At 40.7% G+C, this 13,765-nt stretch overlaps 1 protein-coding gene across 2 annotated transcripts in view; it reads left to right on the top strand.

The window, feature by feature from the left end:
* The window catches only part of ubash3bb (ubiquitin associated and SH3 domain containing Bb), a 51,554-nt gene that overhangs the window by 25,713 nt on the left and 12,076 nt on the right, over window positions 1-13,765 (top strand). For both annotated transcript variants that reach the window (XM_029446237.1, XM_029446236.1), the window contains exons 2-3: window positions 10,968-11,021; window positions 13,311-13,497. In XM_029446237.1, the coding sequence (XP_029302097.1) occupies window positions 10,968-11,021; window positions 13,311-13,497 (241 nt within the window). The remainder of the gene's footprint in view (window positions 1-10,967; window positions 11,022-13,310; window positions 13,498-13,765) is intronic.

Raw genomic sequence — 13,765 nt, 5'->3', positions numbered from 1 at the left:
CCAGTCCTCCTCCATAACCTGCATCACCTTCTCCGGTCAGAACATTCCACTCTCATCAACAGTCACCAATCTGGGTGTTAAAATGGATCCTCACCTGACCTTTGAGACCCACATCAGACAAACATGCAAGAACTCCTTCTACCACCTCAAAAACATTGCCAAACTCCGCCCCACACTCTCTCTGTCAGATGCTGAAAAGCTTGTCCATGCATTTGTATCCTCCAGACTTGACTACTGCAACGCACTTCTCATCGGGATTCCTAGCAAAAACATCCAGAAGCTGCAATACATCCAGAACAGCGCTGCTAGGATCCTGATGAGAGTGTGCAAGTACGAACACATCACACCCATCCTCAAATCACTGCACTGGCTCCCGGTCTCACTCAGGATTGATTATAAAATCTCCCTTTACACCCATCAGTGCATTCACAGAAATGCTCCATCCTACCTCAGAGAACTGCTCACCCCACAAACCTCCACAAGAAACCTCCGTTCTGTAAAGGCTAACCTCCTCCTTCCTCCCAGGACCAAGGTCAAAACCATGGGAGATCGCGCCTTCTGCTCTGCCGCTCCCAGACTGTGGAATGCTCTCCCTAAACATCTGAGGACGCCACAGACTGTGGATGCTTTTAAAACTGGCCTAAAAACGCATCTTTTCAACAAAGTGTTTTGCTAGACTTTAACCATTTTAAAGTGTTGTCTTTGCTGTCTACCAAATGTCTTTATTTTATTTTTTTTAATGTATATTTTGCTCATCGATTTTTACTCTGTAGCACTTTGAGTTTTGTTTACACAAATGAAAAGTGCGCCTATAAATAAAATGTATTATTATTATCACTACAGTTAGTCGTTTTCTGCTCCATCATTTGTGGCATTATAGTAAAAGTACTGTTATCTTTGGGAAACTGGATTTGACCAACGGTCTTCTAACAAACACAAAATGTAGCAGAAGATTCATACAACTCAGCCTAACTGGTGGCAGTTTCTGTATAAAGCAGGGTGAAGGAGATAAAGAAATCAGGGTTCTGAAGATATTTCTGTTGACGGCTTCATTGTATGATGCGACTGCGAATGCTTGAAGCCGCTGACTTCTGCTCAGCAGTATTAAACTGAGCAGATTGTCGAGGGTTGAAAGAACTGTGTGCAGAGTTGCACTGTCATCATTAAGACTGAGGGTGTGGAGAGTCGCTGGCCTTTGAGGCTTTAGCGAAGCAGCTCTCGGTTCCCACCAAACCTAACTGATCACTCCCTGCTTTGATCAACAGACCTCAGGACAGACTCCACCATCAGCTCTCCCAAAACATTAGGTTTGACTTCTTCATTATTCAAACTGAAATGAGTTTGTCCCAAAAAAGCTCCTTGCTGTGTTTACATGGGATCCTCCTTGAGTCCCCACGAGCCTCTAATCGACGTGTTTGACTCAGTTTAGGCTCGCCTTATGAAACAACAACCCACAGCTATGGAAACCCTTAGAGGCAGCAGCATAAAAAGGAAACGTGGGATGTCATGGGGAATCCAAATATATATGTTTAGACAGGTTTTTCTGTTATGGTTATTTTAAAGCCATGATTCAGAAACAGGTACAAAACTGAAGAAAAAAAAAAGTCACTTTAAATGTTGCTTATATATGAAGAATCCCCTACACAACACCGCAGGTAGGAACTCAAATTAATCAACAGGGGACCAGAAGTAATCCTGGGAAACATGTGGAGCAAAGGATACAAAGGTTACAAAGAATCACATGACATGAACAATTCTGTGTCAAAAGCAGGAAACGACACCGTCAAATCATAACCGAGAGTAAAAATAAACTCCATACCACTTCATTTATTAATTCAATACTTTTGAACATCTTCTCAGGCTAATATCAGTTTAAAAATAAATGTTTTAGATAAAAACCCAAGACTTTAAACAGTAATGTACATATACAAGTCAGTTTACTCACCATGGACTCAATCAGTAAGAACAGTTTTGTAAAGTATTCTGTGGCTCTGGAAGAGCTTTGTCACGTCTGAGAAAGTAACCAGGATGATGTCATATGGTTCAAACCTGCGCTGAAGTCGGTAAAAGTGAGGCCTAATGAAAGATGCTATTGAGTTGCATTATGGGAATTGTAGGATCCAGTGTTTTTGGAGCTTGAGCCTCACTAAGAATTGAAATTCAGAAAATCCTCTGCTGCTGTGATTTTGACCATTCTGTTTAAAATGTTCTCTCAAAAGTCCTCTCACCTTATGGAAGTGCAATAACAAATGACTTGAGAAGCCTTTGAATCCACATTATAACCACGGATAGTTCATAGTTTTAGTATAGTATAGTATTTTTACATAATTTCTGCATTTCATTTTATCAAACAAGAGTAGCAACATGGCCCAGAGTGAAGAACCACAACAGGGATATATTGCACCATTGATGCTTAGATGATTTATTTATTGAGACAAGTTATGCAATATTACACATCCCTGTGTAATAAAGTAATGTCTCTGAATTTAGATTCAGTAACTGGTTTAGCAGCAATAAGTGCAACTGAACACTAACTGTAAACTTGCTCCGTTTCACACAGTGTTGTGAGGAAACTTTGGCTCATTCCTGGATATAAATCCACTTCATCTCAGTGACATCTGTTTGCTTTCAAGCAGGAGTTGTTTAAACAAGTTCTGGATTCTGACTGTTCCAAAACTGTAAGTTTTTTTGTTCTTGGGCCATACTGATGTATGATTTCTGGTTTGTTTACGATGATTGTCGTGCTGCACTTGCTTCAGCTTTAGCCTATGAACTCAATGCGTGATGTGATTCTGCAGGGTTCTGTCGTACAGGGCAGAATCATGAGGTGATTGAACATCATACACGTCTTGATGCAGAGAGACACCCTGGAACCACATGCGCGGTTACTGTGGAATGCAGTGTTTGCGTTTCACCAGACATAACAGGAGCTGTGTCAGCCACCATAACTAGGTGTGACTCATCTGTTCACCGCGCATTTTCTCAGAAGTCCTGAGAATCTGTCACGTGTTGTTCATACATTTCACACTCACATTTGTCTTAGTAAGCAATGCTTTCTGCCTTGCTATTAATATTCCTATTAGTAGTCTTTCTGAAAGTGGGGTCATAACCTCAGGCTAGAGAAGTCTGGGTGATACAGGTTTTTCCGTAACTTCCTGGATGATTGTACACATTCTTCTTGGAAACATGTTGTAATTACAGCTTCTTGTGAAATGATTAATGCCATACTTTCTGCTTCTAATAATTTTTGTAATTTGGTGATGCCTCCAAGCTTTTCAGACTGACTTAACTTTCAAACAACTTCAACCAGAATGTATTAATTCATATGTTTATATATTTACAAGGATCAATGTTCTAATGATTACCTAATGTAGAAATATTTGTTTTGTCTATGGTTGGTCATTATTTTCTTTCTCCATATTTTTATCTACATAGTTAGTTAGTTTAAAACAATCAAGATCTATAAAGTGTATTCTAAAAATGTGGCTTAAAACTGGATAAAGAGTCAATTTTATGACGCTGACGCGTGCACCAAGAGCGTACGGCGCCATTACAGGAGACCAGATGAAAGGCACCTTTACCTTGATTGAAATGAGGGATTTCTCTCTGTTTGAAATTGGTAGGACATTTGGGATAATGTAACTCAACAACATATATTAGGTGTTGTCATGTTTAGATATTTTAATGCGGAAATGTTGAATATTTTTAAATGTGGAGAAATGCTTTTTCGACAACCCATGCTCACCACGTCATGTGGACAAAGGCAAAGCTGGACAGGCCTGCTGTGCTGCGTTATAGTTGTTCAGCTGTGATTGGACAATCAGTGTTTGGCGCAGGGAGGGGTTTAGTGATCAGATACTGAGAGCACATTAAATATTGAGAGAAATGTGATTTATACTTGTAATGTCATTTCCTAACACAGCCGCTTTTTCCATCCTTTTCTGTATTAGCTGTACATTTGTTATGTCAAACAAAGAACGAGGAAAGACCGTCTCCTCTGCAGTTATGACCGACTAATAACTACTACTGTGGTCATGATGACATATTTCATAGGTCAAATTAATTGACGCTTGTCTAGTGATACATAGCATATACATCATGGAATAATATGTTGCTGTCGTTTATGGATGACACTAGGGATGTTACGAGAACCGATACTATGGTACCAAGTTGACGCCAAAATTCAGAAAACCTGACATCAGGGCCCAAGACTTACGTCGTCCCATGGACGATCGAAAATGTGTTTGGAACGCAGTAAAGGGTTGGGAAAAAGCTGAAGAACTCGGAGCTTGAATGTCGAATCAAAACAGCAATCTCCTGATGTAATCTATATATTTATTTAACGCAATAAGTCAAACAAAGAAAATATTCTCAGCTGAGGACACTTTTCACTTCGCCGTTTCCACAGACCGCATGGCTCAAAGAGCCCCATCGTTGCGGTCTCACGGCTCCGCTCCAGGTGTGTCCCGAGAGTCGTAAAACATGCGGCTACCTAGAAGGAGTAGGCGTTGACCTTCTCCTCATTGGTCCCAGTTTGGCGCCTACACGCTCCTCCGTCAGCAGTCAGGAAGTAATGGTTTGTTGACCTGTTCTCTTAAAGGGGAAGTGTCCCTATTATGTTTGTAATACTCTCAGTGCAGAAAATACATAATAACAGAGAAACATATTCGTAGTGTAGATATATATATATATATATATATATATATATATATTGATTGAGGTAAACAAATACATACGATAGTCTTTCCAATATGGATTAATTTACCTGACAGCAGGAAACTTACTATTAACGAGTCCATGAGACGCAAGCTATTTCTTCCCTGATAATGTTGCATTGTGAACAACAAATCCGTGTTTTTTACATTACAGGTCATTTAGCAGACGCTCTTATCCAGAGCGACTTACAGTAACTAACTACAAGGACAGACTCTCTGGAGCAGCTCAGGGTTAAGTACCTTGCTCACGGGCACAATGGTTGCAGCCTGGTATTGAACTCACAAACCATCTGGTGTTCTGTACCACTAGACCAGGGGTCGGCAACCTTTACCACTCAAAGAGCCATTTGGACCCGTTTCCCACAGTAAAGAAAACACTGGGAGCCACAAAACCCTTTTGACATTTAAAATGAAATAACACTGCATATAACGTTTTTTTTGCCTTTATGCTATGCATAAACAAACTATGATGTGTTGCATTTATGAAATCAATGAACGACTGCAGAGAAAACAAAATTACATTTCTGCATGCAACAAAACATTTTGAGCTCCGAAAAAAAGACGTTGACGTTGGGTTGAAGGTTACTTTCAAGTAAAATACTCAATGTCTATTTGAGTCCTTCTTGTATTTATGAAAAAAAAACGCTGAACTTAAATTATCCACCGTCAGCAAACCAAAAATGCCGTCCTCTCTCTGTGTGCCGTCATCCTTTTACTGGCGCGTGCAGTCAGCTGTCAACCTGACTATTTCACTTGAACAATGAAAAAATCTGAATATGTGCAAAATAATAGGCAATTAAAATATTTATCATACTTGGTTAATGTGATTTCTGCTCCTGAACCTCAGCGCACAGCGTCTGCACATCAGGGCTGTATGCCGTCACCTTCATCTTCACACAGGATCGTAAGCTGTCATCTGTGAGGCGTGCGCGATGTTTGCTTTTAATAAAGTTCATGTTGGAGAACACCTGCTCACATACATATGTGGATCCAAAGATCGACAGGACTCCAAGTGCATACTTTTTCATGTTCACATAAACGTCGGGGATAGCATTCCAAGTTTCGAACACAAGTTGGTCCGTTTTGGGGAGGTTTTCAATATCACGCCATTTGTGATTCTGAGCAAGAACGGCCTTCTGACGGGCAACATCTTCAAGGTCTGCTGTCAAGCGTTTAAACTTGGACACCCATATGTCTTTGTCGGCTATGTCGGCCAGTTCCATCTCAAGATCAGGTTGACTCACACCTGCCAATGCAGTCGTATTATTATATATTCTCCATCTGTGAACGGCTTCCCGTGCCTGACTATTTCCTGAGCGGCTACAAAACTCGCATATGTACTTGAATTTGCAGACTTCATCCACTTCTTGAAGTGATTTTTACTCAGATCAACCTTCCGCATCAGTTCCGAAACGGCTTTTTTTCTCTCATCTCCATCCGGATATTTTTGAGCAAAGGCTGCGTGTTTATTCTGGAAATGTCTTGCGACATTTGACTTTTTGTTGTTTCCTAGTTTCTCATTGCATATTAAGCATACTGGTAAACCAGTCTCGTCAGCAGTGAAAGCAAATGAATCTGTCCACGTACCATTGAACGTTCTGTTTTCTTCAGACACTTTTCTCTTCTTAGAATTCTCCATAGTTGTCCTACCTGGGATTCCAAAAGTTCAAGAAATCGCGCGCTGGCGGGTGTCTCACATTGGCGGTTGTGACGCATAGTAACAGCGTAACAGCGACATAACATTTTTTAACACGTTTTATTTAGATGTTACAAGATCACCATAATCTTCAAATTGAGAATTACATTTTAAAAACGAACAAAATAAAATAAAATACATTTTAATTAAATACTCATTAATTATTTTCAAAAGCCACAGGGAGCCGCATCAGAGGGATGAAAGAGCCGCATGCGGCTCCGGAGCCGCGGGTTGCCGACCCCTGCACTAGACCATCATCAGCGCCATCAACACCCGTGTTGAAACCGGCAGGAGGAACACTAGTTAATGTTAGCTGTTAGCTGTGAACGGAGGTTCCATAGAGTTTAATTATCGCGTGTTCAAGCTCTATTGAGTAAAAATGACTGTTGGGTGAATTTAGATTATAACATAATGATGATGTGCTCAAAGGCAGTCTTGTAAAACATAGTTTTTGGCGAGAAACTTAAATAAATACAGTTCTCCCTGCAATATAAAATAAATATTACAGAGGGAATTAAAAAACTGTATTCAAACGATAATAAAGTACCATAATTTTCGGACTATAAGACGCACCTGAATATAAGCCGCAGAAGCTAAATTGACTGATGTGTACATATATAAGCCGCACTGGACTATAAGCCGCAGGTTTTTTAATATTTAATTACCATATGTAAGGGTTCGTGCACAGAGGGGATTCATTAATCCTCATCTTCGTCTTATTCCTGCGTACTAAAACCACCAAAGTCCTCATCTTCAGTGTCGGAAACGAACAGGCTCAGGGTGGCTTCGTCAGCCACTCTCCTCTCTCTTTCGATGTCGCTCTCAAAACCAACAAACTCCTCTTCGTCACTGTCGGAATCGAACAGCCTCTGAAAGGCCTCAGCTGTGGCGGCGTCCTCCTCTTCATCACGCAGCATTCCAGCCTTTCGGAACCCGTTGGTGATCGTGGATGTTTTAACACTCCTCCACGCTGTCAGGATCCACTCGCAAACTTGAGCGAAAGTTGCTTTTCGCATGCGACCAGTTTTGGTGAATGATTTATCGCCACTAGTCATCCACGCCTCCCACTGAACGTCTTTTTTCCATAATGAGGGTGTCTCACAAACTCGCTCTCGTAATGTCCGTCTGTCTCTCGTTCCACTTTTACTTTTGCGCGCTCTTTTCCGGCATCCAGTGGACTGTAACCTGTAAAATCCATAGATTTAAGAATTCCCCTAGTGGCCGTTAGCTGTAAAAATCCATAGATTAGCCGCACCGTTATATAAGCCGCAGGGTCGAAAAATGGGGAAAAAAATCGCGGTTTATAGTCCGGAAATTACGGTAGTGTTTGTTGAATTACATGGGATTTATTATTTTATTTAGGTTTTTACTGTGGCATCGAAATGGTATCGAGAATCGTGTAATTTCACTGGGATTGTTATTGAATACCACATTCCTGCTATTATGACATCCCTAAATGACACACATACTGTCACCTTTAAGCAGTATGTGTGACATTTAAGTGAATTTCTACAGTAAGTGACACACTTGCACACTGACTAACATGGTGACAAAGTGAATGACAGGACTCATTTCTCCTTTTCAGTTCTGTTGCGAAAAACTGATGTGTTTCAGTCAGATATCCAATCGTCATTTACGCTAAATGTAACCCAGGTGTTAGTATGTGGCAACCCTTTCCTTGATGTTCTCTAGATTTACTGTTTGTTGGTGTGTGTGGGTGCGTTGAGGTGGCTTCCTTAAACAGCTTCTTTCAACCGCTGCTTCTCGCTCTGTCTTCCTTCTTTCTTATTCTCTCACACACATATGCAATGGTATGTAGGTCTACACCTGTGGGACACAGCAGCTTCATTAGACCCAAGGCGCCGCGCACACCAGTGAGCTGACTCTGATGTCTCTGTTTTCTCCGCTGTGGTCAGATGGCTGCTTACTGAGCTCACTGTGGTGAACTTGCAAAGTCTGGGTGGGTTTTTTCTTGCTTGGTAGATATGATTTGTGTCTCGTGTATAGAAACCAGTTTTACTTTGATCTTCAACTAAAAGTATGGTTAAAAAAAAAATGCTGATGTGATGCATTTGGTCATGTTCAACAGATTCACTGGAGCCAGGTCTGTAAAAATGCACCGTATCCTGCCTGCCATGATTCACTCAGAAAGGGTTTCAGCGGAGGGTTTTAGTGTCTCATAAATATTGATATATTCTTAATTATAACCTAAACTCAGGGTTTCTGTTAGCAATTACGGTCAGATATTATCTTGGCTCTCTTACATAAATCGATCCCTAGCCCCTGCAGTCTATATGTCGAAGTCTCGATGGGAAAGATACTGAACCCCATCGGTGTGGCAGCCTGTATGGCAGCCTCTGCCACCAGTGTGTGAACGTGTGTGTGGACGGGTGTGTGGACGGGTGAATGCTGGCTTGTGAGTCGTCGCTAAGGCTAGAAAGGTACGATATAATGCACGTGTACCGTATACACACACCACTGTAGCAACTCCACCCTTCCCGTCCCACATGAACATGAGCTGAGAAAGCGGCTTGCTCCCGGGAGATGAAAACCACATTAGCATGTACAAGCTCTTATCTTCTGAGTGGCAGCTAATTAGATTCTGCGGCTGTAATATGAACAATCTGATCTGCCTTTCCTTTTCTTGCTTATCAGCCGAGCCTCCAGGTGTTGCTGAGGTAAGGACGGATGCATGAATGGATAATTTTCTCTGCTTCTTTCATCTCTGTTAATGCATTACGCATCCCAGCAAATTAAAACATGTGGAGTTGCCATGGCAAAATGAAAATGGAGGCATCTGTTTTCATCATCAGGTGCAACCTTGTTTGTTTTGTGAAATCAGTACTTAAATATCTTCAAATCAGAAGCAGTTTGAAGCCAGTTAGTTCAGCATTCTGCTCTCTTTTAAGGGTTTGTTAAAAATACTGTATTTGCCTTTCTGTGACTGATCACTCGCTTCAGTTGTTCAAAGCAGATAGTAAACACACACAGTTAGATCATTTAATATGCTCTGTGAGGTTCTTCACTGAAAACACAACACACTTCAAAAGGACAAATAAATCTCTCACAGATAACTGGGAGTCCTACGTTATGGTTAAGAGCAGTCCTTCTTATGAAAGGAATCTATGTTAATGTCTTCCTACACATGCTGTGTATCATCTTCCCTGACGCTTCCTCTGATTTGCGATCCATTTTGATCTTCCCCCAGACTTTGTTAGCCAGTAATCTGTGCGTTACATTTAGTCTTTCTCATATCTTGGTGAGACATACATGTACAATTACTCGTTGACCTTTGGGATTAAAAGGTGGGAGTGGAAAAGCATATACAAATACCCTGCTTAAATGAGAGCGTTGTTACATTGAAATAGGTATGTTTTATTGGAATACAAAGCTAAATGATTTAACATTGGCAAGAGGAAAGTGTGGAAGCCCATTTCCACCAGTGCTGGCCTATTTTTCATGAAACTGTGTGGAAGGATGTAGCATGGGCCAAGAAAGAACACATTACATTTCGGGGAGATTTTTAACGCCAGTTTTATGGCCCTCAACTTACGTTTGGTTCAAACTCGCCATTTTATCAACCTCTTTTCCAGCTGCAAGCAACTATTTTCAGAGAATAAGCTGTGACCAACTCACTGTACGCCACCTGCTCAGCTGCTAACAGCCGACAGACACAAAGACCAGCTGGTGATCACAGTGCAGCATTTAGCTAAAGACACAGTGATTTCCCTCAGGAGTTCCAAAGAGAGGGAATATTAGACTTCAGGTGAATGAGGTGAACACAAACACAACCCCATATCAATGTTACTGTTGCTCTGTTTCAGTTTCTATGTGTAAGTGTTCGCTGAAACAACTCTACAAGGTGATAATATGTTAATGTTTTCAGCTCACTTCATTGCCCCTAAGTCCAAAATTAATGGTTTAAAATGTGAAACATAGTTTTGCACAATCTTCTTACAAATATATGTCTCTATTGACCGCCTCATGTGACAATTATACTGGATACTTAACTTAAAGTTAAAATGTAATGAAGTAAAATAAATCTAAATATTACTGACTTCAACAAATGTTTAGAGTTTTGTTCTGAGGTGATTTCTGTTTAGATGTTCACCTCAGCCAGTCCCTCGAACACTGAACAATTTGTCAGCTGGATTTTTCGAGTGATATTGTTTGTACCCAACTCCAGTGGCAGTTCTGTTCCATAAACAACTTTAAACCTTTTCCACATCAGCTGCATACAGTCTATACTTTAAAGCCATCACTTGCATCAAGTGTTTACAGAGCGAACACATAGTTGTGGATCTTGAACACTTCTGGTTTTATTTGCCATCTGCTGCCAGAAAACTCCAGAGGATGCATTAGAGTACAGAGAAGATCAATGCTTAACTCATTCAGACAGAAGTAACTTCTGTGGGGTTTCTCCTTCTCACATTGCACTAGTCATACACTGTTACTGCACACATTTCAGACTATAGATGATTAAAATGTAGATGGATATTTTGAGTGTTGTTGGGGACATAATGCGATTGTTTTTCTCTCTTAGTGCTCTTTTACAGACTGAAAGCTCTGGTATCAACAGGAGGTCGGAGTGTGCAAGCAGCATGTGACTGGTAAGTTTAAACATTAAAGGTTCAGTGTGTAAGATCTGCCAGTATTTAAACTTAAAAAATTAAAACAATGAACTAACATTATTAACAGAGTGTGAAGAGGTAACAGTGATGACATTATGTCAAACACGTCTCTGTGTTGTGTTGCAGAGACTGAAGTTAGCATGCTAACAGCTAGCTGCTCCGTCCAGACTGTAATACCACTTGTTCCTCTAGAGGTGATAGTGAGTCAGTGTAGCTGCAGTCTGCCTCAGTATCACAACATCACAACATCACATCCATGATCCCTGAAGGTTTAAATAGTTTGTTTTGATTAAATCCAAAGTGGCAGAAACGAGAAAACGACTCACAACCTCGCCACGTCCTCACCGCCCGTGGGAGGCTGCTCCACCGGCAGTACGGCGGCTGGGAGACGGATATATCTTCCATTAGCACTCAGCAGATAGCACTGATTTAGACGACACTCTTTCGGATCGTCAAACTTTTTGTTGCTGCCGTTACACAGGTTAGACCCAGCGCTCCATCAGCCCGCTGTTACTCCCGGTGCTGAGATATACACGGCTGTGTCTGAGCCGAGCGAAGGCCGAAAACAAAAACTTGAGTCGTTCTCTTGTCTCTGCTGCCCGGACCCAAGCGTATTATACAAACTATCCAAACATAATGCTACACAGACTGTACAGCCCCCAGTGCCACAGTAAACACAGATATCTGAGCCCCACGCGGAGATTATGAGACAGCAGAGATGTTTAGACTCTCAGAGTTTCAGCAGTCTGCTCTGATGAACTGACAGACAGATTCACACAGGAGTGAAGAACACAGTAAACATATCAACACTAGAAGAGAGAGAAGTATAGCTGTACAACACACAATATAAAGAATACACTATGATACTCTAAAACTTAGAATACAATAAATATGACAAACTACTACAACTCAAATATAAACAGGTTAACATACTCTAGTTGTTTTTTAATACCTGGAGGTATGGACCCAGTTGTAGAGGTGAAATACTGCCCCCTATTGACTTAGAGCAGGTGGCTCGGAACTACACATTGCACCTTTAAATGTGTATACAGTACATTCACATATACCCATCCCAAGTTAGGGGGAAATGTGTGTTATACTGCCCTCTGCTGTAGAAGTAGGTACATTATATCCTGTGAATATTGTTGATAATTAATGTTTTTCTGATTTATTGATTTATTTTGAGCAGCCATCTCATTTTTTATAAATGCTCTTTCAATGGCAACACATTAAATAATTAATACATTTAAAAGTTTCATGAAATTCCTTTCAACAGATTGAATCCCAGATTCAATAAATATCAATGATCACAAAAATCACCAAATAAGCCAGTTCAATCCACTCGCACATAAACATAAAAATAGCACTGGTCAAAACATAAAGCTTGTTGCCCACTATGAACGCATTTGGCAACAAAAATCCCCCCCCCCCCCCCCCAATTGTTGTAGAACAAATAAGATAATTTGAAATGTTGAATGAAGGCCAAGGAGTTTGTTTAAACATCTCTGCTGTCATCGCTCCAGGGGAGAGCGATGTTACCAGCAAACCAGCAGACAGGCAGAAAGCTGTCTGTCCCAGAATCTCAGTTCAACAGGAAATGTTCCATTTACAAAGGAGCTGTAGGGCTCCAATGTGCCAGCCTTGGTGAACTGGTCGTACGGCTGAAATATTTTGCATTCAGGGCTGTGCACTCACCCAGTTCTTCTTGTAAGGTTATATTTGTGCCACATTTGGCAGAATTTCTTGAAAACGGTGCAATTAACATTCGAATGCTTGGCAGCTTTCTTCTTTCTTTCTTTCTTTCTTTCTTTTTTGCTCGTCTATTCCTTTTGTTTAAAGCTGGTATTTGTGCACAGTTGCAGATACAGATTAGGATACACTGATATTCAGTATTATAATATGTGTAGACTTAGATTCCAGTGGTGACTTCTTTGGGTTGTTTCTGACTCGTGTGATCCAAACATTTCCAAAACCTCCAGAGCGTTGTAAAATTCATTTATTGAAAAAAGATAGATGTAATAGAACATTTACAGCTTGTTTTTAACTCACCAAATATTCTGCTTCAATCCATATTTGTTGACGTTTAGCCTTTGCTTTCCCGCCTGCCGCACACAAAGGGAGGCACGCACTGGCGAGTTACATTCATTGAAGAAAGTTTATTTAATAAAATGAAGACAGACATTAGAAGGTTTATTCAAAAAGCTCACTAGAAGCTTCAAATATTCTTTAAAAATGACATTGGGTACAGCACTACCTCTCTCTCTCCAGGCTGTTCTCCCATGTGGATGACCCGTTCCTGGACGACCCTCTGCCCAGGGAGTTTGTCCTCTACCTGCGACCCAGTGGACCATTGCAGAACCAGCTCTCCCACTTCTGGCAACAGAGCCGGGTCACTTGTGGCAAAAACAAAGCCCACAACATTTTCCCCCACATCACCCTCTGCCAGTTCTTCATGGTGAGTTGTACGTTTTTTACGAAGGTGGAAAGTTAAAGGTCATCAAAGGTTCTAAACTAATTCCCCACACAGAGTAAATATCAGCTGCAATGTTTTTATTCAATTAATAAGAAAGGTCAGAAGGTAATATAAATAATAATGATAAGAAAAATAAGAATAAGAATAAATAGAAGAATAATTTGACTTCTTTAGACAAACATCTCTCAGCACATTGTAGTTGCTGACATACATTTGTTATTTGTTACCAATTAAAAAGATTCTAAATATT

The sequence above is a fragment of the Cottoperca gobio genome, chromosome 13 (assembly GCF_900634415.1).
Source record: "Cottoperca gobio chromosome 13, fCotGob3.1, whole genome shotgun sequence".
Classification (NCBI taxonomy): domain Eukaryota; kingdom Metazoa; phylum Chordata; class Actinopteri; order Perciformes; family Bovichtidae; genus Cottoperca; species Cottoperca gobio.
The sequence above is the reverse complement of the archived record's forward strand: the minus strand, read 5'-3'. Positions and strand labels throughout refer to the sequence as shown.